The sequence below is a fragment of the Alosa pseudoharengus genome, unplaced genomic scaffold, assembly GCF_046254945.1.
Source record: "Alosa pseudoharengus isolate Yale_2024_CS ecotype anadromous, Long Island Sound unplaced genomic scaffold, YU_APseudo_1.1 YU_APseudo_1.1_scf_21, whole genome shotgun sequence".
Lineage (NCBI taxonomy): Eukaryota > Metazoa > Chordata > Actinopteri > Clupeiformes > Clupeidae > Alosa > Alosa pseudoharengus.
The window spans coordinates 27,565,224-27,591,445 of NW_027468674.1; the positions used below are offsets into that span (position 1 = coordinate 27,565,224).

Here is a 26,222-nt window from a genome sequence, read left to right on the forward strand (position 1 = left end):
CAAGACGATTTATACAGACAGTATCTTCACAGAGTTTAGCGTTTGCAGCCATCTTGAACTTAGTCACGATAAGTCGAGCGACGAGTAAGAATGAACAGGTATGATAAGGAATCAGATTCCAAAAATAATTCTGTGGAAATGCATGGATTCCAGTTTCTTCCAGTAGCAGCAACTGGAATCCATGCATTTCCACGGAATTATTTTTGGAATCTGATCCCTTATCATACCTGGCTTGTTGATACGAGACTTATGACTCACCTATTTGTTGTCTTTATCAAAATTATGTGGAATTGGTGGTGTGGCTCATTGTCGGTCGAGATTGGTGCCCACTGCCCAGAGTATGTTTTTCACATGCTTCTTTTTATTGGAATAAAGATTGAAGCTGCATTAACTGAAGAAACAAACTTTTTCCTATAAACACCTTTTTTTTCTCACAATAGGTACTGTGCCAATAAGATATTGTTAGTGCAGCAATAAGTAGAATAGAATAACAGTTCAAGTAAACTCAAGGGAGGAATCCTTAACCCTTAACCCTACAATTTACACAAACCACACCTACTCAGTCTCCACACACATACACACACATACACACAAACACACATACCCACACAGACACATCCATCATTCATGTCAACATGGTTGATACTTTCAGTGGTGGTCTCAACTTTTGTTTGAGAAAGGTCAGGTAGTCTGACCCAACCCTGTGTGTGTGTGTGTGTGTTTTTCTAGCAGGCGAATAGAAACAGTTGCTTATTGACCCATTTAAGCCCAAATTTTTCCCAGACATGTAAATATGCAACTTATGTGTTATTAGCAACCCTTTGAAGTAATCAATATATAGTTTTTTTTTTAAATGTAGAAAAGTAGATGAAAAAGTGAGTTTTATTACCGGTCACAATATACTCAATTAAAGGTTGCTCAAATTGCTTTTTTGTTAAAATAAAGGTATTCTGACAGGACTTTTCAAACAGATATGAACACTGAGACCAATGGCAATAATAAATATGAAAAATATGTAAACATTGTTTATTTACCAGGAGCTTCGGCTCATTAAAATAGAACCCTGAATGTGTATGTCTGTGCGTGCGTGTGTGTCTGCATGTAGTTTTTGTGTTTGTATACACACTCACACATACACACACACACACACACACACACACACACATATATATATATATATATATATATATATATATATATATATATATATATATATATATAAATATATATATATGTATATGTGTGTGTGTGTGTGTATCTGCAGGTGGGTGTGTGAGAGCAGCAGGCAAAGTGCATGTCGCGTGCAATGTGAAGTCCCCTTGAGTGTGTATGTCTGTGTGTGTGTGTTTGTGTCTGTGTGTGTGTGAGTGTGTATGTCTATGTGTGTGTCTGAGTGTGTATATCTGTGTGTGAGAGTGTATATCTGTGTGTGTGTGTGTATTTGTGTGTGTGTGAGTGTGTATCTGTGTGTGTGAGTGTGTATATCTGTGTGTGTGAGTGTGTATGTCTGTGTGTGTGTTTGTGTCTGTGTGTGAGAGTGTGTATGTCTGAGTGTGTATATCTGTGTATGTGAGTGTATATCTCTTTGTGTGTGTATTTGTGTGTGTATGTGTGTGTGTGTGTGTGTGTGTGTGTATGTGTGAGTGTGTATGTCTGTGTGTATGTTTCTGTGTGTGTGAGTGTGTATATTTCTGTGTGTGTGAGTGTGTATGTGAGTGTGTGTGTTTGTCTGTGTGAATATGTGTGTGTGTGTGTGTGTGTGTGCGTGTGTGTGAGAAAATGTGTGTGTGTGTGAATATGTGTGTTTGTGTGTATGCCTGTGAGTGTGTTTGTCTGTGTGTGTGAATATGTGTATGTGTGTGAGTGTATGTCTGTGTGTGTGAGTGTGTGTATGTGTGTATTTGTGTGTGTGTGTGTGTGTGTGTGTGTGTGAGTGTGTATGTCTGTGTGCATGTGTGTGTGTGTGTATCTGTGTGTGTGAGTGTGTATATTTGTGTCTGTGTGAGTGGGTATGTGAGTGTGTGTGTATGTCTGTCTGTGTGAATATGTGTATGTGTGTGTGTGTGTGTGTGTGTGTGTGTGTGAATATGTGAGTGTGTGTGAATATGTGTATGTGTGTGAGTGTATGTCTGTGTGTGTGTGAGTGTGTATATCTGTGTGTATGTGTGTGTGAGTATGTATGTGTGTGTGTGTGTGTATCTGTGTGTGAGTGTGTGTATGTGTGGGTGTATGTCTCTGTATGTGTGTATATATGAGTATGTGTATGTGTGTGTGTTTGTAGGTGTAGTAGTATGTGTGCATCTAGATACAACATTCTATCCCACCGACTTTAATGGGTTAAAGTCATCAGAGCGAACAGTCCACTTGAAGAACACTACTAAGAACACTAGTAGAACACTTCAAGTGCAGAATAAAACACTTCAAGTGCAGAATAGAACACTTCAAGTATGTGACCACCTGAGGCAGCCTGCAAAAAGGGACGGAGGGTGAGCATGTGAACTGTCTACCACATGTGCACAGACGGCTCACCTGGAGATGACGTCCTGTGCACGAGACCTCGGACAGGACCCGTGTCCCGGGCGACCTTGACAAGGGGCCTCTGAGCTCAGGCTTGGCAGGGCATCAGAGCGCTGCATCACACCAACGGCCTCTGAGCCAGCCTCAGGTGCCAAGGTCCTTTCACCGCCTCGGGTCTGACAACACACCTGTAGCCGCCCCCTGAGTTTGGCCGGTGACCCAGGCAACCCACACTTTCCCTCCCCGGTATTCCTGGTAAATTAAGGGAGGATGACAGGCTTGTTGCCACAGTGCTGCTGCTGTCTGATCTTAGATTAACTGGAAAGGCCCAACCAAGACTTTTACCTGCCTAAGACTGGTATTTCGGTTTGCATGTTGCCAACGAGGGTGGGAAAATGCACCACTAAATATTGTTTAGTAGGAATCCCTCTCTGCATTCTCTCCATCCTTTATCAGGTAGACAGGGCCGGATTAACCATTAGGACAACTGGGCACTTGTCCAGGGGCACAGGACCAGTAAGGGGCCCTGGGCACAGTCAAAATATTATGTTCAATCACAGGTTCAATTGCAGGCCTCACTTCCGTAATTATATGCAGAATTGTGCAACCTGTTTGGTCAAAATGTTAAATCACGTCAAAAACGGTGTCTGTAGCTGCCTGCACAAATGCCGCCTGCCGTCAGCTCTACACTGGCATGGTCAGTGAGTGAGGACGAGCTCACTCATGCTGTGAATATGACTCACGTTTTGATCAGAGACGAGTCTAAAGGTAAAGATTGAAGATATCTATTACTGGATCAGCGGGTAAGACGGGATGTGGGAGTATTTATTTTATGCTGGTCTCTAGACTTTATTCTTGCACTGTTGTTGGACTTACTTATTTGCACCATCACCATGACACTCACTCTCATAGACACTATGTGGATATTTGATTTAGTATATTTTTAGTATATTTGGTATTTTTTTTTATCTTATAGGCCTACTGTCTCTATCATGCAGTGGAGTTTTTTTTTATATTTATTTTTCTGCTGTAAGTGCATGTTGGTTGTGTGTGATGTCTGTATGCTACTGAGACCTTGAATTTCCCCTTGGGGATCAATAAAGTAGGCTATCTATCTATCTTTCTATCTGACTCACTACCCCAAAAAACGTCCAAGAATTCTGAACATTTCCTCGGGGCGAATTTGTGTAGCCTACAATTCCACCCATTAGCCTACCAAATTTCAGCTTGTAGGCTATATCAAAGTTTAGCCTTAAGACTATTTTTCCACAGTTTTCAAACTTTTTCAAAATGTTTTTTTTTAAAACACATTTTGATCAGTTCCGTGTTCACAGTAACCTAATCAACTCGCGATTTCAGTGAAATGAAATGGCATAATCGATGTCAGTTATTGCCTCAATCATATCTTTGAAAATACCACTAGTTTATGTTGGGTGTAGCACGTGGTTATTTATGGCAATGCATTTGACTCATTGACAGGCCATATTCGGTGTTGAAAGTTGGTGGCTCATCAAATCTTGAAAAAGCCTTGATTTCCTGTCAACGGAAAAATGCGCTTTGTTCCTGGTGCACGTGCGCCCACTCTTTCCAGACTCCGCCTTTGACATGCGTATTTAAACGGAGCTCAGGGATGGGTGTCAGTATCAAACCCATCGCTCATGTGACAAGACTCACTGGTCTGCTCTATTCGTTATGGATGATCAACGTTTTCCAGCTAATGTGCGCATTATTGGAGTGATGCACAAAGATAAAGTTAAGGTAAGACCATCAAGACAAAGAACATCTCCCTCCAGCTCTCTCTCTCTCTCTCTCTATCACACACGCGCACACACACACACACTGTACTTGCATATGCTGTATATTCAACTATTTCATCTATTTTATGCTCATCATCATGCTGATACAGCTAATCTTCTATTCACTTTTTGCAGATGTTCATGACCTCTGTGGTCTGGTCTGATAGGAATGAGGTGATCATCTACAGATCATTCCAAGAGTTCAAAAAACTCCATGTAAGTTGGAATAAATCTCCAGAAAGAAAAAAAAAATAATAATTATAATATTAATAATTTATAAAATACTCCTCTGAACTTGCAAAACTCTTGTCTTCAAACAGAAACAGCTGAAAAAGAAACATCCATCGGCAACTCCATTACGCAAATCTGACAGAATTCTCCCCAGATTCAGAGGTGCAGTATACCAGCCAGCCACTATCAAATATATCAGTACAGTAGAAATAAAATAGTACAGTTGGTGTGCTATGCTCACTTTGTGTGCTAAATCCTTATTTGCAATGCAATTACTGGTCTAATACTGAAATATCATGTTTTTTTCAACAATAGGCGTGAAGAAGAACTTCCAGAAGAAGGGACCGAGTAAGAGTGTCCACCGGGTCAAAGCTCTGGAGAAATACTGTACAGAGCTGCTCCAGTGTGACCCCAGCGTCACACAGAGTTCAGAGGTCATCCAGTTCTTTCGGCCAAAAGATCATGACCTAGAGCCAGAGTTTGCCAAAAACAGGTGAGTGTGGGGGTTTTTTTCTGTTTGAGGTTGGTCAGATATCATAGCGACAGTCTCAAAATCTTCTTCAAAGTCTTCTCTTTGTTCTCTGTGGACTAAATTAGATTAGATTAGATTCAACTTGATTGTCATTGTGCAGAATACAAGTAAAACAGGACAAGTAAGACAAGTGAAGACCATCTGAATAAATTATATTGCTAAATTATTTGATGTTGGTAATATTATACATGGATAAATTACCACCCTTTCTCTTACAGCGTCATTATAGTTCCATCAGATGACCTAGGAGAAGGGTCAGCAAATCTACAAAGCAAGCGCCTCAGTATGGGCAACGTCACCCAACCTTTCATGACTCAGACCTACCGCACTGTTGCCCCCTACGAGACCAAGGACACCAAGAATAGACCCTTCAAAGTGGATGTAGATGAAACCCTGGATGTCCTCATCAAAGACCAAAAAGGTACAGTATGTCTGTCAACCCATGCTTGTCTTTTACCATTGCAAATTGCAATCCTTTGGGTCTGTTCCTTCAAACACAGACTTAAAGAAATTCCATTTTTGTGATACTCACATGATTCTTCTAGTTTCTTGTTGGGTCACTTCACTTGTGTGAACAATGGCAGCTTATCTCAGCCCAGAGTAGAATTCATTTGTTAAGTGCATAGCTAGGATATATGAAACACAGGTTGTATAGGTTCATGTTTCAGGCTTATCATTTTGGAGCTTTGTGTGCTATGTGCTGTGTGTGTGTGTGTGTGTGTGTGTGCGCGCGCGCGTGCGTGTGTGTGTGTCTGACAGCAGACATATAGATTGAACATCCATGTTTCTGGTCTGGCAGGCTGGTGGCTTGTGGAGAATGAGGCGAAATGTCTTGCATGGTTTCCTGCCCCATACTTGGAGCCGTGTGATGAGGAAGAGGACGAGGATGATTTGGATGCTGCTTCCTTTGAAGGTAAGAAACCATCTCATTTTCATCATGCAAAATGCCAGCCAGCCCAAAATGCACTGAGACAGAGTATATAATCAGTAAAAATGTATAACACAAATCAAAGAATTACAATATTATTAAATGTCTATTTCATGAATTATTCAAATGTAATACATTTATATGACTACAAACTAATTATTTGTCTCATATGTTTTTTTTATTTACTATATGTCATCTACCAACAGATACATTGTACTGTGCAGCAAGAAACTATATCTCTAAAAAAAGAGATGAAGTATCAGTAAACATTGGCTCTGTGGTGGAAGTGTTGCGCAAGTCTGATGATGGCTGGTGGCTTATCAGGTACGTTTTCCTCATCTATGGAATGCCAATAACGTCCGGCTGGGAAATAGGAAAGCAAATGAAGGCGGGTTGGCAGGAAGAGTTTCCACTTGTTAGCCACGTAGTGTTGTTTGAACACGTAGTGCTGAGGAAATTCCAAAGGCTCCTTTCCAGATTTCGCAATACCTTTCAAGAGCATGTTGCCAGACATCATCATGTAGTAAAACCTGAACTTATTGCCCTCTGGGCTCCTGACGTATCAATTTCAGAGCATTATGTTGGTTTTGTCTGAGAACGAAAACAAAAAGATAGATGTGACTTTTTTTTTATCTAATGCTGGTCAATGATTGACCTCTCTTACAGATGTCAGGTGAGAATGTGTTATGTGCTTATCAATTTTATCAGCTTTAATGACTCTCTGATCTTGTTACTTGGCAGATACAATGGCAGGGTTGGTTATGTGCCTTCCATGTACCTCCAACCTTACAACAACCCGTACGTTGGCCTCCAGAAGAAACTCCACAGCTCTACCTTCAACCTGTCCCAGCTGCCGGGCAGCCCGCGTGGACGGCTGGCCCCGACTAGTCACTCCCGCTCCTTGGAGAACCTTCTAGAACGAAGCCGAGTGCGTGCCCACAGCACGCCCGATGGTGCGGCATCCGCCCCTGCCTCCGCAGACCACCAGGAGCCGGACAGCCGCAAGAGCAGCATGAGCACAGCCAGCGACGACACCGACTTCAGCATCAGCTCCTCAGGGAGCCTGTCGGGGACGGAGGCGGAGGAGGCATCCGGGGTGTCCAGCGGTGAGACGAGCCCCAGCGGAAGTCCCAGCCCCAGTGGCAGCCCCACCACCGCCAGTGTCCCGCCCAGAGTGCCCCCCCGGCCCCAGACCCAGGAGATCTTCGCCCGCTGCACCACCTACACCCGCAAGGCAGCCATGGCCTCCAGGGCCCGGCTCTTCCCACAGCAGCACGAGATCCAGGCGGGCTAGCGAGCAGAAACTGAAATGTGCCGCATCTGAGCAAAAGCAAGAAGAGACTTCTGCGAAGTAGATCAACAGAACATTAACATAACATAACATAACCCAGACCATGTTGTCAGATGCTTGGGAGTATTTCATTGGCCTACTTAATTGTATGGGCTCCATGCTACTTTTATGGAGTTCATGTGTCATTATTATATATTGCTAATGTGCACTGCTTATGTCTGTGTTATGCAGTGCCATACTAATTTTGCCAGAATGGGATTATGACTAACCCAGCAGGTTATATAAGGTTATATAATGCATGTTATGGGTGTATTTTCTCAAGGTCCAAATGATGCATGCGTTGTGTATTATGAGTTGATTTGTCTAGTCACTTGGTGGAGACACATTCTCTGCCCGTATTTAAAGATTGGGTGTTACACACCTGTAAAGCTGCCATGACGTCCAGAAATCTTCTCGCTGATAGAGTGGACAGCCCAGGTTCACATACTGGAGAGATGTCATAGATGAGAGGGGAATTTTATGTCTAGCTGAGACTTAGAACAGGATTCAGTGGAGTTGATAGGACAGGACATTAACAGAGGATTGACAAGGAAAAACAAAATGGCGCAAGGGCTGAATAATGTATTATCTACATGCATATGTATGTACCATATTTTAACTGTATTCAAACTGTATTAAATACAGTATCATGTATGCTGCCTATGATCAGGGTGTATTGAATTGATGGATACTGAATTGTTTCGGCTCCATAGTTACTATCTTTTTAGTCTATCTTTTTTCTTATCGTTTCCAATCTGTATGGGTGTCATTCTTATCCGATGTCTATTGACTGTCCTGTCTCTCCAAAGTTCTCCAAAGCACCATATTTTTTTCAGGATTTTGACTAATCCAGTTGTTTGTAGTTCTTGTTGTTCTTTTCCTTGTCTGTTTGTTTTTCTGTTTATATATTGGTTGTCTGAGAAATGTTTGCTCAGCTTTTTATGTCAGAATGTCAGGGATGACCTCATTTGAAAGGTATGTATGGCTTGAAGCCTCTTGTATTCCACACTGGAACTTTTTTTTTTCACTTTGCCTTGTGACATGATATTTCTTTTATGACTTTAAACTGAAATAAATGAATCTACTTGTGAGTGAAAACATAACGCTCTCTGCCAATGAAGTATTTATAATACAATATCACACTGTAGTGCTTGAATTCAGGCCCTCAAGTCCACACTTTCTAAGTGTGCTCAATTCCACCCAAACCTAAGTGGAGCAATGTTACATTCTCTCAATGTACCAATTCAACTAAATCAAGTCAGCACATTTAATGCAACAGAGTTGACCCAAAGTGCTTTATAAATGATTAAATATGAATAATAACAAAATAACAAATGATAATATGATACAAATTGAAAAAAAGAATAAATAAAATAATAATAAAGGACTGGCAATTGTGAAATATATATATTACTAATGCTCTCGTTTTACTAAATTGTGGACTCTATTGGATTTGGAGGTAGATTTTCTTATATTGTGTGCTCATTTTACAAAAATTTAAATGAGAGCACAATTTTGTAAAATAGTGATTATAGTAGTGATCTTAGTGTTAATAATGAAGTAAAAGTAAAATAAGCAAAGAAAATTATAATGAAAATAAGAATGTTCTTAAGAAATGAAACCATAGGGGATATTAGAGAGTGTAAAAGCTAAAAAAAAAATGATTTTTAAAATGGCATTTACAAACGGAAGTTTGGGAGGAGCGTGATGGAATTTGCCACGCCTCCTTCTTCAATCAGTCAGGTTACTTATTCGCAGTCTACCTACCAAAGTTGCAGCATCGGGGTTACTTACGCTCGCAACCCACCACCTCTGCTTACGCCACCCCGTCTTCCATAGTTAAGGACTAAGGGGGTGTATGGCAGAATCCTGCACAACTCCTGCCTGCGCAGTCGACTCCGGCACGATTCCGCGAAGCCCTTCAGGACCATGGCCAGAGACCTCGCCAAACATGCTCTTCTATATGCCTTTATGTATTATGTTTTTATGTCTTTATGCAAATTCAGGAATGTGAATTAGATGTGAAATAATCTAAGATAGGGCTGGACTGGATAAGGGAAGGGAGACTAGGCTACTCCAGAGCCAGAGAGGAGAGCATCAAAAGAGAAGGCCCGGTCACCTTTGGTTCTAAGGCGGGAACAGGAAAGAATTGTTGGGAGGAAGACCTGAGTGACCTAAGGGTACATCACAAATATTGCGGTTATAAACCATTCAGAGCTTTAAAAGCCAATAGTAAAAATTGTTTAAAGTTTATTCTGAATCTCACAGGTAACCCCAGTGTAGTTGAGACAACACTGGAGTAATGTGCTCTAATTTTTTAGTTCCAGTTAATAATCTGGCAGCTGCATTTGGGACTAGTAGTAGTCTAGTGGAGAATTGCATAGTCCAGGTGTGATGTGATGAAGGCATGAATGAGTGATTCCATATCCTTATAAAATACAAAGTTTTTTCATTCAGATATAATTCTAAGCTGAAAAAAGCTACCCTTCACCACAGTGATGACTGTTTGTTAAAAGTCAAAGATGAATTCAAGAAAAGACCAAGATGCTTAACTACATTGTGAGAGAGTGTAGAAAAGGGACCAAGTGCATTGATGAAGTCTGCAACAGAGCTAGGATGCCCCAAAATACTTATTTAATTTAATTTAATCAATAATTATTTCCGTTTTCTTTTCGTTGTGTTGTAGGAAGCTCCTTACCATCCAGGTGGTTGAACAGATTTCCCATTGAGCAAGCACTATGGGGTAACTGGGAGGTAGAACTGAGTGTAACCTGCATAACAATAAAAAAATATTTCTTAAAGATGGTGATAAGGGAGAGTGACATTGCTTCCCCTGATAGAGGAAAAATTAGCAAGCTTACAAAAACATTGAAGATTTAGTAAATAACAGACTGAAGATTTTAAAAACTAGATGTACCGCAGAGCGGTACAAAATATGACCGCCGCCCAGTCCAGCACATTTTTTCCACAAAAATAAATCACGCGGAAAGGCCTATATGATTCTAACTGTCTCACTAAATTGCATTATCCACACTCAATTCTCATTGGTATCTGCCAGACAACAAGTACCAAAACATGATTAGTTCATAGATTTCACATGTAAAATTCATTTTATACAACCCCACCCCCATCTTGCCTGTTAATAATTCTGAGAAATTCTTGTGTGCATGTGTGCGTGTACATGTTTATGTTTATGTGTGTGTGTGTGTGTGTGTGTGTGTGTGTGTGTGTGTGTGTGTGTGCTTGTGTGTGTGCCTGCGTATGTGCCTGTGTTTGTGCATGTGCATGCATGCGTACATATGTCTACTGTGTGAGTATGTGTCATACGAATGATTACTGTGAATGTATGTGTGTGCGTGTGTATCTGTTTATGCACATGGAATGGGTTAAAATGACCCCTGGAGGCAAACATACAGAAAAAATTGGTCATCCTAGGCCCTACGGTTCTCAAGATATTTACAGAAAACTGTGTCTGCCCTACCCTCCTTTAGGGGGTCCAGTCCAGCGGGGGGGCTACAGATCAAAATGAAAAACGATGGTTCCATGCTATCCATGTGGGGTTACATGCCCACCAAGTTTGCTGTACCCCGGTCTTTCAGTGTCCCGGGAATCCTTGTTGGTGTACGGTCACTAAATGTACACATAAATTATTTTATTGTAAGGCCTCCCATGAACTAAAGTTTACAAAACTTGACATGCATTCGGAGGGTGTCATAATGATCCTACACTTTCAATTTCGTGCAGTTTTGACCATGTCAGCCAGAAATATTGTGAAAACAATGTTTTGCTTTTTAATTTTTAACTAGGTGGCGCTATACATGAAATAAGTGTCAATGTGATGGGTTGACATGCCCCCTTAAGACCAACATACAAAAAAAAGGTGGATCTCCTAGGCCCTACGGTTCTCGAGATATTCACAGAAAACTGTCTCTGGCCACCTATAGGCCAGTTGGGGTATAGTAACATAAATTAATTTATTGTGTGGCCCCCCATGAACGGAATTCCACAAAACTTGGCGTGCATTCAGAGGGTGTCATAATGATCCTACACTTCCCATTTCGTGCAGTTTTGACTATGTTAGGTCACAGATACCTGCGATTACAACACCTAATTTTTTACTTTTTTGTGTTTAAAGCAACACCAAAGAACTTTTCATCTGTCGCACGCACTATTTGTTTATCCAGCACCGGCTTTGCAAATAACAATGTCCACAGACAAGGTAGAATAAGTTGCATGATTTTATGAAAGTACGATGTATTGCGACATCAGATGCAAGTGAAATTTGTAGTTTCTCATGTCTCATTCCATCGAACTACAGATCCGCTACCCGATGCAGCAAACTTACATAGTGCGGTAATAGCCGATAGAGGGCCGCGAAGCGAATGCAGAAAGTGCCGTTCACCCTGTTACGAGTTGATGAACCACTGAAACGATTTTGGAAACATTATTTTAAGGTACAAAAAACTCTTTGGTGTTGCTTTAACTAGGTGGCGCTATACATGAAATGAGTGGTTATTATGGAATGGGTTGACATCGCCCCTTGAGATCAAAAAAAAAAAAAAAAAGTCCTCCTAAACCCTACGGTTCTCGAGATATTCACAGAAAACTGTGTCTGCCCTACCCTCCTTTCAGGGGTCCAGTCCAGCGGGGGGGGGGCTACAGATCAAAACAAAAAATGATGGTTCCATGCTATCCATGTGGGGTTACATGCCCACCAAGTTTCGTGTACCCCGGTCTTACAGTGTCCCGGGAATCCTTGACGGAAATTTGGACATGCGAAAAAGAAAAAAAAAAAAAATCTGACTAAACCTATATGCCTTCGCTGCGCGGCGGTCATAATAACAGACTGGTGACTAGAAAAATATTTATGTTGTATGTATGAGCTGTGGATTTTTGCAAAACAAATAACAGGCTCTAGGTGGAGGTAGTGCTGGGTTTTTTCTAAAACCAGCTGATTTATGTTGTTCTGTTAGAGCATAGTGTCGGTTTCAGTGAATATGATAAAAACATCTTGCCAACTGCAGTCTAAACACACACACACACACACAAAAATCGATAGGATTTAGTGAAGGGGCTCACTGGCATCCCTCTTTAGTTCCATCACTGCCTTGTCCAGTCCAGTATAGTCTGTTCTCCCCCATCATACCCCACCTTGACCCCCTGATCAGGCTCCTTAATGGAGCAGCTGAAGACCTCAGCCATGGGAACTATGAAGCTAAGAGCCACCATCCAGGTGGCCATCATCCAAATCACTCAGTCAAGCCCACGCAGTGCCACCGGATAGCTGTACCAATACTTGCCTACATGAGATCATCAGTGTTGTCCAAGATTTCTTAACTTTGGTCCAGAAATATGTTGTCTGGAAATATGATACAGGAGATTTTGTATTAGGTGACAATTGGAAATTTGACCCGTTGGCTTACGGGAAACCCAGATATGTGCCTTTGTTAAGCAATGAGTCAAACTGATTATGGCAATACTTGTATTGTTAAACCTCCCAGAACACCCGTTTCTCTCCTGTGTGGCCTTTGGCACAGTATTACAAGTGTTGCAATTTGGTGACACATTTTAGTGTAAATAAATAAACTGTTTGTATAACCTTCCAATAAATCATGCCAATTGTGATGAACAATAGGAAATTGTGTTTGCCATCTTCAATTCTCTTTTTTTTTTTATCAACAAGCACACATAATACCCACCCTACTTGAATACAAACAGTTGACCCTTACCTTATCACAGAATAATTCAAAACAATTATATCAGAAAAGGGAGCCTACATGATATTTCATTAAAATGCATTGCGGACAAAACATCTTTCATCTCAGAAGCCAGTGGCTGTTAGTGTGTTTTGTTCTTAAGACTTCAGCCATGTCAGTGGAATGTTCTGTCATAATGAGTTGTCATAAAATCTGAACTATTTAACTTTGAAGTACACACAGGTGCAACTCATTTGATATTTTCTGGGTAAACAGTTGAAATGAATAGGTCTTTCTGGCGAACTTCCCAAAGTTGTCCCGTTGGCTTAGGGGAAACCCAGATATGTGCCTTTGTTAAGCAATGAGTCAAACTGATTATGGCAATACTTGTATTGTTAAACCTCCCAGAACACCCGCTTCTCTTATTGAACTAGATTTCCACTTTGTTTATTTTGGAAATGTACTGTTGCAGTCATATCAGACAAACCAGCCATGAGAAATGTGTAGCTGTGAGGGTGGTTGCATTGTGCTGTCTTTGCAAACAACTTTCATCGGCATCACATTTCCATGCCAACTCTGCCAATGTCTAGCTCACTGCTTGGCCTCCAACTATTGGTGGGATGCTACCTAAACATTGACCAAGTTATTACAATATAAGGAGATTATTACTTTTTTTAAATGATGACATTTTGATTTTCATTACAATAGAGTTATTATGTTATTGGGAAATAATTGGGTTTCGGTTCTACTTTCCTTTCTCTTTCCACAAACAAAATATCTTTCTATTTTTATCTGTGTAGTGGTTTAAGATTTATGATCACTTCTAGCCTGGGTTTTCCCATGCTGCCTTATGCGCGCGATTTTATTCACGCTGCTAGGCATCCCGGATTCCATGTAGAAAATGTTCGCCTTAGTTAGGGGACCAATCACAGAACGGAGGGAGGACAGCAAGACGATGATGACACACCGAAGCCGTTATGAGCTACGTACAGACGCATTTGATAGACATTCGTTGCGCCCAATAAACGGCTCTGGGCATTCGTAAACCACGTTTCAAATACGAGAAAATGAATGTCTAGTTCCCAGACCCCATCTCAGTGAGATGAGGTCTGACGTTAGTCAGGCTAGATCACTTCCACATTGTAGTCTTTTATGATGTTAGATAACATTATCATCTAATTCCATGGGGTGTATTGGCAGCCCTGCTTGGAGATAACACTGAATTCCCATACAGAGAAAGTGGTTTGACAAGATGTCTCACTTGGTATCATCTTTTTACATTTATGCAACAAGATGTTCCACTTCTTTGAGCCAAGGCCTTTGCAGGAAATCTTTACAGTGCCATGTTTGAACTTGTGGGAGTGTCTTCCAGTTATATAAGCAACATTTACGCTCAACCCAACCAGGAAATAAATTGTAAACTAGGGGTGTGAATCTCTCATGTAAAAGACGATACGATTCACATCTAGATACATGGGCACGATTCGATACAAGAAAAGATACATGTTCATAAAAAACGATTCAGTACGATTCGATGCGATTCGATGCAGTTCGATGCAGTTGAAGAATGGAAAGCATTCTGAAAGATTTTTTATCATTTGCTTAAGGTGCACATTAATTTTATATTATAAATTATCATGGTCATGTCAATTAGGCAAAAACAAATGTGTGAATATGATTATCTAAACTGAGGTTTGTATCATATACTGTATTGAAATGAAAAAAGAATAGTCTACATTTCAGCCAAACAAAGCAGCCAAATACAACATGAAAATACATTTTTATAGACTTTATAGATTTTATAGAGTTATATCTGATTGTTTTCAAGGAGCTGTTGCCTATTGTTGAGGTAAGACAATACCGAAATAAAATAAAACGGTGCTTAAGACAATCTTGGCCTTTTCTCATTGCCTACAACAAAATAGGCCTACATATCAATGAACTGGGCCTATTTTGTTCCAAGTCTGAGTGAATATAAACAAAATAATAATAATTTGTACATTTAAGCAGCAAGGGCCAAATTATTCTTTAGTATTAAGGAAATCCCTTCATCAAACGTAAGGCTACTCTACAGACTATCGTTGCCGTTTAAGAATGCTATAGTAAGTGTTTAATTTCGCGCTGGATTTTGACAAACAAAAGAGTAAAAACTGTCAAACACCGACAGAGTGCGAGTTGTCACGTGCTTAAGTTGCGGTAGATGTATGGGTAATGAAGTCCTTTGACGACATTGGGCAATGAGTGTAGCCCAAAACGAACTTCATTACCCACAAATCCGTGCCATGTGTAGTTTCAAAACAGGAAGTGGGATGAACGCGCTGCTTGCAACGTAAATCAGAGTCTGAGCGAGCAGAAAAGGTTATGAACCGATTTGTAATAAGTAAATCAATATAACGACCGGTTCATTTCAGTTTTATTCCGATACGGGGCTTCACATATCGATGTAGCCGTATCTTACGCGTTAAAAACGGATACCGATACATATCGGTTAATCTTTACACCCCTATTGTAAACCCAACCCGGATATGTAAAACAGTATAAATTGTAAAAAAAAGGACACACCTTTCCTACAGTATCTCTAACTAGGATGTGATTACAGATTATTGCAGATTGCATTGAGGCATCTCCATATGTTAAGCAAGTTCTGCACATTCCCTTGAAACACCACAGACAGTCTTGTGTGACAGCAAATATGTATGACCTCTGCTGTTTTTTTGTTTTTTTAACGAACCTTCAGAAAAAAAAACCCTACAGAAAAAAGGGCTGCAAACAAAAACTCTGAAAAACTATCACAGGTCATAAAAGTACGGAGCCCCTAAGGGGACTCTGTACAGATTAAATCACTGATTAAATCTCTTTTATACAGAGCCCCTAAGGGGACATGAGCAAAAAAAAAATCTAAAGTTTAGTTTCATGTGCTCACATGAAACTTTCATGTGCTCACATGAAACTTTCATGTGCTCACCTGAAACTTTCATGTGCTCACGTGAAACTTTCATGTGCGCACGTGAGTTGGGTAGGTCGCGAACCGACCATTGTCAGAAGAGTCCACAAGGAACAGTACACTAGTATGTGACTGTACATCATTTACTATTGTGTCTATACATCAATGCATACTTCCTCAGGTGTGCTTTAAATTACATTACAGTAATATCAGCATAGCAGCATTCTTTCTAAGTATGAGTACATAAACTTCCTTAAAGGAAGGTCTTGGTAGTCACACAAGGTCATAGATAAGTTGAGCACACAATCTGTGCACATGACTACCATAAATTTACATTTGGATTCCATTGAAATAGCTGCCATAAACTCTATTATAAGATAACTTACGTGCAAACATGAGAAACTAACAAGATTACTACAACAATAAAAATAATTAAAAAAAAAAACTGGTGCAATTGAGTATATGTTGTGATTGCTCTGATCCATTGTTATTATCAATGCTTTTATATCCGTATGTACAATTTAATCAGTTCATGAGACATGCTTTTTACGGCATGCAAATGACAAGTGTGGACACAGGTCACGTACGCCATTGAGATCCTTGTGATAATGATCCAAAGGAATCCTGGCTTACTTCCGAGTTTGAACATTCCTTGGAGAGGACATGCTGCCACCTGCTGAGTGGCTTTGCGTGGGTGTACTTCAGCAAATGACCTCTGAGATATACTCTACTCTGGGACATCACCTATGACCTGATTAGGCAACACTGATTGCTTCGCACAGGTGTGATGAAATAGGAGGTTTATTATTAGAAATGTGTACTAGTTTGACTAGCTTCTGTCTTTCATAACATTATTTAGCCATTATACTAAGTAACTAAACTGACATCCTTATCTAGATCATGGTGAGATAAAGTAGAATCGAGCATTATGTCCAATATTCCAATATGTGGTTTAATGTTCTGCATTTCTCACTAGTGGGTCACTTTGACACTAAAAGTATGATTCTACGTAATGACTCGGTATGATACAACCCCAAAACAAAAAAAGTTGGGATGTTGTGTAAAATTCGAATAAAAACAGAATGCAATAATCTGCAAATCAATTAAACTCATATTTAGTTGCAAAAAGGACACTGACAACATATCAAATGTTGAAAATGACAAATTTGACTATTTCATGGAACATATATGTTAATTTTGAATTTGATACCAGCAACATGATTCAAATAAAGTGGGGACGGGGGTAACAAAATGCTGGAAAAGTTGTTTAATGATAAAGAAAACAAAAGTAAGAATGTTTCATAACTAATTAGGGTAACTGGCAACACGATTGGGTATGAAAAAGAGAATCCCAGAGAGGTAGGGTCTCTTAGAAGTAAAGATCACTCTGTGTAAACCTGTGTGCACAAATTATGAAACAATGTCATTTTAATGCTTCTTAACATGAAATTGTGATGTATTTAGGGAGTTCATCATCTATAGGACATAATATTATTAAAACATTCAGAGAATCCAGAGAAATTTTTGCAAACAGGGGAAATAGCTGAAAAACAAATTGGATGGCCGTGGTCTTTTGGACCTCAGATGGCATTGCATCAACACCAGACCTGTCTCCAGACCTGTCATTGTATAGGCTCAGAAAAACCTCTGATATTGTCTATGTGCCCAGTTTGATACTCAAAAACTACAACCAAAATTGTAACAGCTAAAATTGTATTGAGACATGATACAGAAAATACCACACTCTTATCTGGGCCTAAGCTTGATACAGAAAATACCACACTCTTATCTGGGCCTAAGCTTGTTTAAAATGGACTGAGGTAATGTGGAAAAAGGTCCTGTGGTTAGACCAATCAAATTTTGCCATTCTTTTTGGAAATCATGGACTCATCTGGGCTAAAGAGGAGAGGGCCTATCCAAGTATCCAACCTATCCAACTTGTTTTAGTGCTCAGTTCGAAACCCAAGATCTATGACAGTGTGGAGGAGCATTAATGGCTACAGCATAGGCATCTTGTACATTTGGCAAAGCACAATCAATTCTGAATGATGTATACAGGTTTTGAGCAACATATACTGCCATCCAGGCAATTACTTTTTCAGGGACGACCTTGAATATTTCAAGAAAACAAGGCCAAAATGAATTCTGCACATATTTAAATAGTATTTCTCCATAGAGGAAGAGTCCAGGTGCTAAGATGGCCTGTCTGCAGTCCAGATTTGTCAAATTAGGTGCATAATGGAATGAAAAGCATGACTAAGAATACCCCATACTGTTGAGCAACTGAAATCCTATCGGGGAGTAATAGGACAACATTTCATTATCAAAACTGTAGCAAATGGTCTCCTCAGTTCCTAAACATTTACAGAATTGTGTTAAATGAAGAGGTGAAGCAGCACAGTGGTAAACATGCTCCCGTCCCAACTTTTTTTGAAACATGTTGCTGGCATCAAATACAGAATTAACATATCCATGAAATAGTCCAAATTTTCATTTTCAACATTTGATATGTTGTATATGTCCTTTTTGCTGCTAAATATGGGTTTACGAGACTTGCATATTATGACATTCTGTTTTTATTTGCATTTTACACAATGTCCCAACTTTTTCTGTTTTGAGGTTGTATCTGTACTGTCTCTGTGTATATATGTGTGTGATTATGTATTTATTTAAAAAAAAATTTTTTTTTATAATTCTTTAATTTGATAGGACAGTGGAGAATGACAGGAAGTGAGTGGGAGAGAGAGTCGGGGTGGGATCCAGAAAGGACCACGGGGCGGGAATCGATCCCGGGTCGCCGGCGTACGGTGCAGGTGCCCCAGCCAGTTGCGCCACAGCTGGGGCGTGATTATGTATTTAGAGATAAGCGGGAATATTATGACTTTGCAGTGTTTTACTGTTCTGCATGGCTGCGTCAGTAGCTATCTGCTCCGGATTGCCAGGTTGCCACTAATCAGAGTCTGATTCAGTGTAGTTCATGTGAGATGGGTTGACCAACACCATATCCCGTCAGCCCGGAAGGATATTTAAACCCTATTTCCTTGTCTAGTTAGAGCAGCTGATGGATCTTTAGATGAAGTCATGCTGTCTCTCCCTTGATGCGCATCATTGTAAATAAAACTCTGTTCCCGATTTTTCATACTATTGGTCTGACTGGGTCTCTATTCATCTGTGGTATCAAAATTACCATCACAGGCCCGGAACACAGGTTCTCCTTTCAACATATGGCATTGTGCAATAGTATGATCAGTAATGTTTTCACACTGGATTTTTGTTCCCCTGCAAATCTGGCATGTACCATCTCAATATAGTAAACAGAGAAAGGGTGTTTGTAAATAAACTAAAGAATGGCATATATTATGCAGAATATACCACTGTGTTCTAAAGATCCATTTAAACCCCCTTACAAAATGGCAGAGCACCAAGAGAATAGCATTTGTGGCCTCCAAACATCATCCTGCCATTGAAAGTTCGCAGGTTTCTATGGCAATACCTTTGTCCACCTGGTAAAACCTGGATGGTCACAAAAAAAGATAGGCTCCCAGGTGGTTGCCATGAATATTATCTGGCACTGACTATAGCTTCCTAGTTGCCGGTGCTAGAAAGTAAAAGTGGCAGGTGGAAATGAGTGCTACATGTATGAAGTCAAATGATCTGGGTCCGGGTTGTTTTAACACCACATTGTTAGACCTCGTCTTGAATGGGGCTCTATGCAGCCTGAGGACATGTTCATGTGTGTGTGTGGGGTCGGAGCTGGTGAGAACAGGGCCTCTACAGCGGTGATGGTACCAAGGTCCACGGGGAGCCACTAACTACACAAACATACAACATGGTGAGTGTTCAGGTTTGGTGATGAATGTACATTTGATTCATCGTTGGGTCATGTTAGATTTGTGGGTGGTGGATTTGGACTGTGTTCATAGGCTCTGGTTTCCCTCCCAATCATGTTTTTTTTTTGTTTTGTTTAACATGGATCAGACTAAGTTTAATGCAAAATGTATTGCACTGTAAATTGCACTTTAAAACTGAAGCATTGAGGAATGAACCTAAAATATGACTCTCTCCCACTAACCTTTTATATTTGATGGCATTCATAGTAATTTTCTCAGCAGTTTTAACCGTAATTTCAGTAATATCTCATTTGAATTATGCTTATTTAGTTGAGTGAGAGAAACCGAGCTTGGCCACAGTGGGTCAGCTGACCTTCTAGACGAGTTGAGGGAGAGTTGGTCATGTGCCTCTGCATTCAGGCTGACCTCTGCATTGTCCAATCTGACAAACACAGCAGCACTCATGCACACAAAATATACGGTAATGTGTGGAGGAGCTTAAGCAGTCCCCATATCTCACTTAACCCAAGTTGTTTTCATTAGATATATTTCTTTTTTCTCTTCATGTGTTTTTTGATTATCTGTTAAAGTAGTGTTAGTGTTTCAGTGTGACCTGTTTTAATTAGTCAAACTTCAAAGTTTCCACAGTGAACTGAGGCCAGGCCTAAACTATGTCCTATTTGGAAGCTGTTCTCTCAGATTTGAGTTTAATTACATATCGAATAGGAAATGAACTTACAGAGATGATGAGAGCGGTGCAGGACCAGATTCAGGTGAGGTTAATTAGAACGCAATATGTCCTTCCTGCTGTATTGAATGTAAATGTCGTTTCACTTCCTTCACAAATCATTGCAGGAAGAGATATTTTTAAGACAGGAAGTACATTCCATAACTCAGTCATTTGTAGCAGTTTAGTCATCCATAAACGGTTTCCAACAGTGCGGGATATCAGTTTAGTCATCCATCAATGGCTTCCAACAGTGTGGGTTATCTTTATTGATAACAAGGGACCTACATTACGCCTCCAAACCTTTGACAAAATATGTTGTGATATGACCAGAGTGGAGGTTACGAAGTGGACCTGTTTGTGGAGACACCAGACTATGACCTGATCTGCATCATTTGCCGTGGAGTCCTGCGCTGCCCAGTCCGAGTGGCCTGCAATCACATCTTCTGCAAGCGGTGCATCCTTCAGTGGCTGAAGAGGTACATACCACTAACTTTTTTTTGTTTTGAGTTTTGAGGGGTTTTTTCTTTCTTTCTTTTAAGTATCCCACCAAGACATCCTCTAGGAAGTAGGGACCACCATTCTGACTAAGAAAGCAACCTAAAGATCACTGCTGACTTAGAAATAGGGATTCCCACAGTGAAACTACATTATTGAATGTATGGTCAGGGTCCACCAGAAATGGCATCACACCACTGGTTGAAAAGAAAGAGTAAGACGTGTGACAGCCTATGTAAGATGAGTAAGATAAGTAGCTTGTGTAATAGCCCACTTAACACATGAAAGTTGCCAAGTAATGAATGTTGATACATGTGTCAGTGCCCAATGATGAGTGTTGACAGATTTTTCAGTACCTAATGATGAGTGTTGACATATGTGTCAGTGTCCAATGATGAGTGTTGACAGATGTGTCAGTGCCACATACTGACTGTTGATAGATGGTGACACTGAATCATGGAAAAGTAGAAGATCCACTTTCTTGTAAATGTGTCGAAGAATATGACTCAAGTAAAGTACTCTTTTTTTCTGGCACAGACAGGAAACATGCCCTTGCTGCAGGAAGCCAGTGACTCAGAACCTGATGTTTGTGATGTTCAGACTCAGCAAAGCCATCGGCCGCCTGCAGGTCAAGGTGAGGATCTTTTGAGTTTCTACAAAAAGAGGTGAAAACACGAGAATTTATAAAAAAGTTATAGAATGTTCTTCATGTGTCACATGCTCTGTGTATTAGTCAAGGTAGATGTACTGTATGGAAGGTGACCTAAGTGACATTAACACATATTCTTGGTGGTATGAATGGCCAACTCATTCTCTCTTATTTTTTGTCTACGCTCACCCCTGGCATCAGTGTCGAAACACACCGCAGGGCTGCACGGCCACCTTCCCCCTCTCCGAGGAGTACCTCCACAGCTCCACCTGCCCGTTCGAGTGGCTACTCTGTCCGCACCCGGGGTGCGGCGCTCGCGTCCTCCGCCGCGACGCCGACTCGCACACCGGCGCCTGCCCGAACTGGAGCCAGCTGTGCCCGATGGGCTGCGGCACGCAGCTGAGCCGCGCCACGCAGCCGCTGCACAACTGCTACCGCGAGCTGCAGCAGCGCTACGAGGCGCAGCGCAGCCGCCAGCGGGCCATCGCCGCCGCGCTCCGCCGCAAGATGGCGCGCATGCAGAGCACCATGGCGCACATGCGCCGGCAGGTGGGCCTCATCTGCGAGAGCCTGGAGGTGCTGGAGGAGCGCGAGGAACCGGAGGACGAGGACGAGAGCCCCGGCGAGGGCACCAGCTCCAACAGCAGCAGCAACAGCGGCGGCGTCGCCGGCGGCAACAGCAACAACAGTAGCAGCAGCAGCTCCTAATGGCCACTGCAGATCAAGAGCCATTTGGGCTGCGCAGGCCGCTGGCCTCAGTGCAAAAAAAAGAGGAAGTAGTCACCACTCGCCGCAGAGCAAAGTTCAATATGGCAACAAACGATTGTTGCGTGGCACAAGCCATCGGAAATAATGGCTTTCAAAGTGCAGCAGTGCTGCTGTTGCATTGCATCTGAAAGCTCGTAAGAAGGTTCAGCTAAGGGATTTCTGCGCAGGACCATTTTTGGGAGAGTTTCTTGCCGTTTGCCAGTAGCTGCTCAGTGTTTTTCAGATCTAGGTCTGACTGCGTGTTTAAGATCTTCCAAATACTTTCAGATGTTACAGTTCTGCTGGGTGGGGCATTCTAATTGGCATCTACTCTGGTTAGGTGAGATATGATGAGGACACACCTAAGCAAAACCACAGGGTGGTATTTGAATAAGACAATCTTGTAAAGCATTCTTTTGAATTAAGGTCACTTATTTTTCATGTGGTGTACAATTTATATAACAATAAATGTGCTTTCATAAGACTGATTGCTATAATTACCTTTGTGGAACATCTTGGCTAAAGTTCTGGAATCTTTCAAGCAGAGTTTCCGCTAGACAAAAATGGTGCCGGTGTTACATGGCAACTGGCACCCATGTTACCTGGCTGCGTTGGTGACGTTTAACGAGTGATCTTTGACAGATGTGGCCGCTTGCAGATTTGTCACTTTCTGATGGAAACTGGAGACGAACAAATACAAATATGCATGACATATTTAAAAGTCAAAATTGTCTGTAGTACGCTACATGCACTGGACCATGAATATGCCACCAAAAAAATAAATACAAATAGCCTAATAATAACTCGTGGGTATCGAACCTGCTTCCCAAATGAAACCACTTAGGCTACGTGATAACCATTCATCTATGTACTTGCGCCACGAACCAGCTGATAAGTCATTGTGAAATTTAATTGACTTAGTCCAGGGCCGTAGTCACCATAGACATTGAGGGGGACGTGTCCCCCCCAATATTCAAATATGACCAAAATGTCCCCCCCAATATACGTACATAGAAAAAGAAAGAAAGAATAAAGCGCTATACTAGGCCTACAGGAAACCAACATGCATCAGAAATGTAATCAAACGTAACTAACGCACAAATTAGTGACCTATGGTTCCAGAGTAGGCTACCCTACATCCCTGAGTGGTTTGTCCTGGTGATTTTCCGTTTTTCGTTAGTGGCGTGCGCTATCAAAAGCTTCCATTTACTGCACCCTACTGCGGTGAGGTAGGGCTGTCAACAATATCGCAAAAGCTACCGGTACAATTTTCACAAAACTTATTGGAAAGGTGTAGCACAGGCTAAGGAAATCCCATACATGTTTGGAGCCGATCAGACTGAAAGGGAACATGTTCCATATTGTAGCCTATTCTTGTAATGATAGCGAAAGTGAAACGTTTTATTTTAAATGATGAATTTGTGCAATCCTGTGTCATTTCTTTCACGTCTTTCAACATAAATAATGCATTCATATGCTAGTAGTAATGCCAGAAATTACCGTTTATAGGCCTCTTAGAAAATGATTGTTGCATCTTGCATATTATTGAGATGCGCACTCAATCGCGCATCCATGCAGGCAAAACGTGATCAAATGTGGCGACAGCACACAAGTTGGAAAAAACGTTTACAATGTGATGATAGCCTACAGTTAATGTGACTCGCGGACAATAACCAAAGAAAGGAATTTGGACCTCCATTCACCAATTAAAGGCTGTAGTAGGCCTAGTGTTTCTACATGTTGGCACAAAACGTAATTTCTGTCAGAAGCCAGTCTATAATGCATACAGGGGTAACATGAAGTGAGTCAGACAGAAGAGGGGCCTGTCTTAGTAGCCTATTCCTGAATCCTGTCCCTTTCAAACTGTTAAAATTGTGTGATTAGCCGCCAGCATAATAAAATCTAAATTAAAAGACAAAATCTTATTAGGCCAAACCTATGAGTCTTAGCCTTAGTTTAATCTTCAGGTGTAAGTAATAAGTCAAAGAACCACATTCTGTGTAATATAGAGGTTATCATAAGATACTCTAGTTTGTAATTTCTTTTAAAGTATACATTTTGAACACAAATGGAGTCACGGGTCCAGGGATGGATTACTGAATGGGCTTACTGGGCCCAAGAGCTCAGGGGGCCCTGAAGCCCAAGCCTCTGTGTGAAGTTGCTTCTTCTCCACCCTTCTCTTTTCACAAAACTCACCAGAAGTCATCTGGTGGGTCATTTTTTTAAAAATAAAAAAATCTTCCGTGGGAGAATGCCTCAGGACCCCTCTATCTGAAGGGGGGGCGGGGGGCATCTGTGCCCAGGGTTTCATAATCCATCCATCCCATGCCTATGTCCATCAAAAGTTTGGAATACCCTAATTGACTGACCTAACTAACGACTTGTTTGTGATTTTTAATAATATTTTTGCATGGTAGGAAATGTATTGAAATTCTGTTTGGGGGTCCCTCAGACCCCACCACAGATTTGGTCCCCCCCAATGTTGACATCATGACTACGGCCTTGACTTAGTCTATACAATTTGAAGAAGTCAGCTGGCGATTGTAGCAAGTTAACACGGCTGATGGTACATGTTGTCTTGCTACAGCAGTTGCCCAAGCCAGTAGGTCTTCAAAGTATCATGGTTAAGTTTTCACTGACTGCTGGTCAGGCTCTCTGTGGCCACCTAGTATCTGTAGCCTAAATTACGGAAGCGTTGCTGGTCTATAAATAAATAAATAATAAAAAAAAAACGTGTAATGGGGAGGATTGAACCCATGTCGACTGCGTGAAAAAGCAACAAATAGGCATTAACCTGTTGCGCCACAGGAGAAGCACAAATGTGTGAATTGGTAGGCTAAATAAAATATCAAACCCATGTTTACATGTCAGCAACATTAAAGTTAATAGCCTATAAGCCTAAGAATTTTGATTCTCCCTGTGCGCAAATTCTGTGTAAAATATGGACACGTTATAGACTTCTCCTCCTGCCCATTGCAGTGTGGGTTTCAATGCCTGTGTTTCATGAACTGAATTCTTAAAAGAATAGGCTGGACAAAAGGATACACAATTAGGCAACACATTTTTATTTGATTTATTTGCTGATTTATTTGCTCTACAGACACTTCAGGTAGGGGCGACCACAGCCTAACCGAAACGTTTGTAAAACTTAACCATGATACTTAACCATGAAGGCCTACTAAATGGCTTGGGCAACGGTAGCATGATAACATGGTAGCCAGATAACATGAACAGCTATGTTAACTTGTTACAATTATCATAACGTTAGCTGACTTCTTTTAATCATACAAGTGAAGTCAATTTCTGTGAATGCTGTCAGCTGGCTCGTGGCGTAAGTTGATAGACGTCTGATTAACAAGCAAACAGGTCAATTTATTTGTGGTTCGGATACCCACGTGAAGTTAATTTATGCTATTTAGGTGTTTGTTTATTGGGTGGCATATTCATGGTCCAGTGCATGTATTACTACATACATTTTTTACTTTTAAACATGTCATGCATATTTGTGTGCGTCTCTAGTATATCAAAAAGTGACAAATCTGCAAGCGGCCACATCTGTCAAAGTCTCGTCATCAATCATGAAACGTCATCAACGCAGCCAGTTAACACGGAAGCCAGTTGCCATGTAACACCGGTCAAAGTGACCGGCAGAGGTTTCGTTTTCCGGACATTTTGATGATATGCCGGTCAAATATCCTATTATCGCTTCTTAGTCAAATTGAGGAAAACTGGAGACAGGCTATGTAGCTTAAAGAATAACATAATCAGGTTGTATAGAATGCAACATGTTCATTAGC

At 41.0% G+C, this 26,222-nt stretch overlaps 2 protein-coding genes across 2 annotated transcripts; both read left to right on the forward strand.

Moving 5' to 3' along the window:
• The first annotated feature begins 4,148 nt into the window (after positions 1-4,148).
• On the forward strand, positions 4,149-8,437 carry noxo1b (NADPH oxidase organizer 1b). Its single transcript, XM_076298415.1, has 8 exons — positions 4,149-4,275; positions 4,449-4,529; positions 4,634-4,706; positions 4,860-5,037; positions 5,295-5,497; positions 5,876-5,989; positions 6,211-6,328; positions 6,746-8,437. The coding sequence occupies exons 1-8, from the start codon at positions 4,210-4,212 to the stop codon at positions 7,296-7,298; spliced, it is 1,386 nt and encodes a 461-aa protein (XP_076154530.1). The 5' UTR covers positions 4,149-4,209; the 3' UTR covers positions 7,299-8,437.
• Positions 8,438-20,547: 12,110 nt separating this feature from the next.
• Positions 20,548-22,386, forward strand: rnf151 (ring finger protein 151). The gene is made up of 4 exons (XM_076298804.1): positions 20,548-20,577; positions 20,865-21,010; positions 21,567-21,663; positions 21,880-22,386. Exons 1-4 carry the CDS (start codon positions 20,548-20,550, stop codon positions 22,384-22,386), a joined length of 780 nt encoding a protein of 259 aa, XP_076154919.1.
• The last annotated feature ends 3,836 nt before the right edge of the window (positions 22,387-26,222 follow it).

Excerpts from the sequence above, each read along its gene's own strand:
- noxo1b (XM_076298415.1), top strand. The coding sequence starts at position 4,210 with ATGGATGATCAACGTTTTCCAGCTAATGTGCGCATTATTGGAGTGATG. Across the intron at positions 4,276-4,448 it reads TGCACAAAGATAAAGTTAAG|ATGTTCATGACCTCTGTGGT; the intron begins GTAAGACCATCA and ends CACTTTTTGCAG. Across the intron at positions 5,498-5,875 it reads CCTCATCAAAGACCAAAAAG|GCTGGTGGCTTGTGGAGAAT; the intron begins GTACAGTATGTC and ends CTGGTCTGGCAG.
- rnf151 (XM_076298804.1), top strand. The coding sequence starts at position 20,548 with ATGATGAGAGCGGTGCAGGACCAGATTCAG. Across the intron at positions 20,578-20,864 it reads CGGTGCAGGACCAGATTCAG|AGTGGAGGTTACGAAGTGGA; the intron begins GTGAGGTTAATT and ends TGATATGACCAG. Across the intron at positions 21,664-21,879 it reads TCGGCCGCCTGCAGGTCAAG|TGTCGAAACACACCGCAGGG; the intron begins GTGAGGATCTTT and ends CCCTGGCATCAG.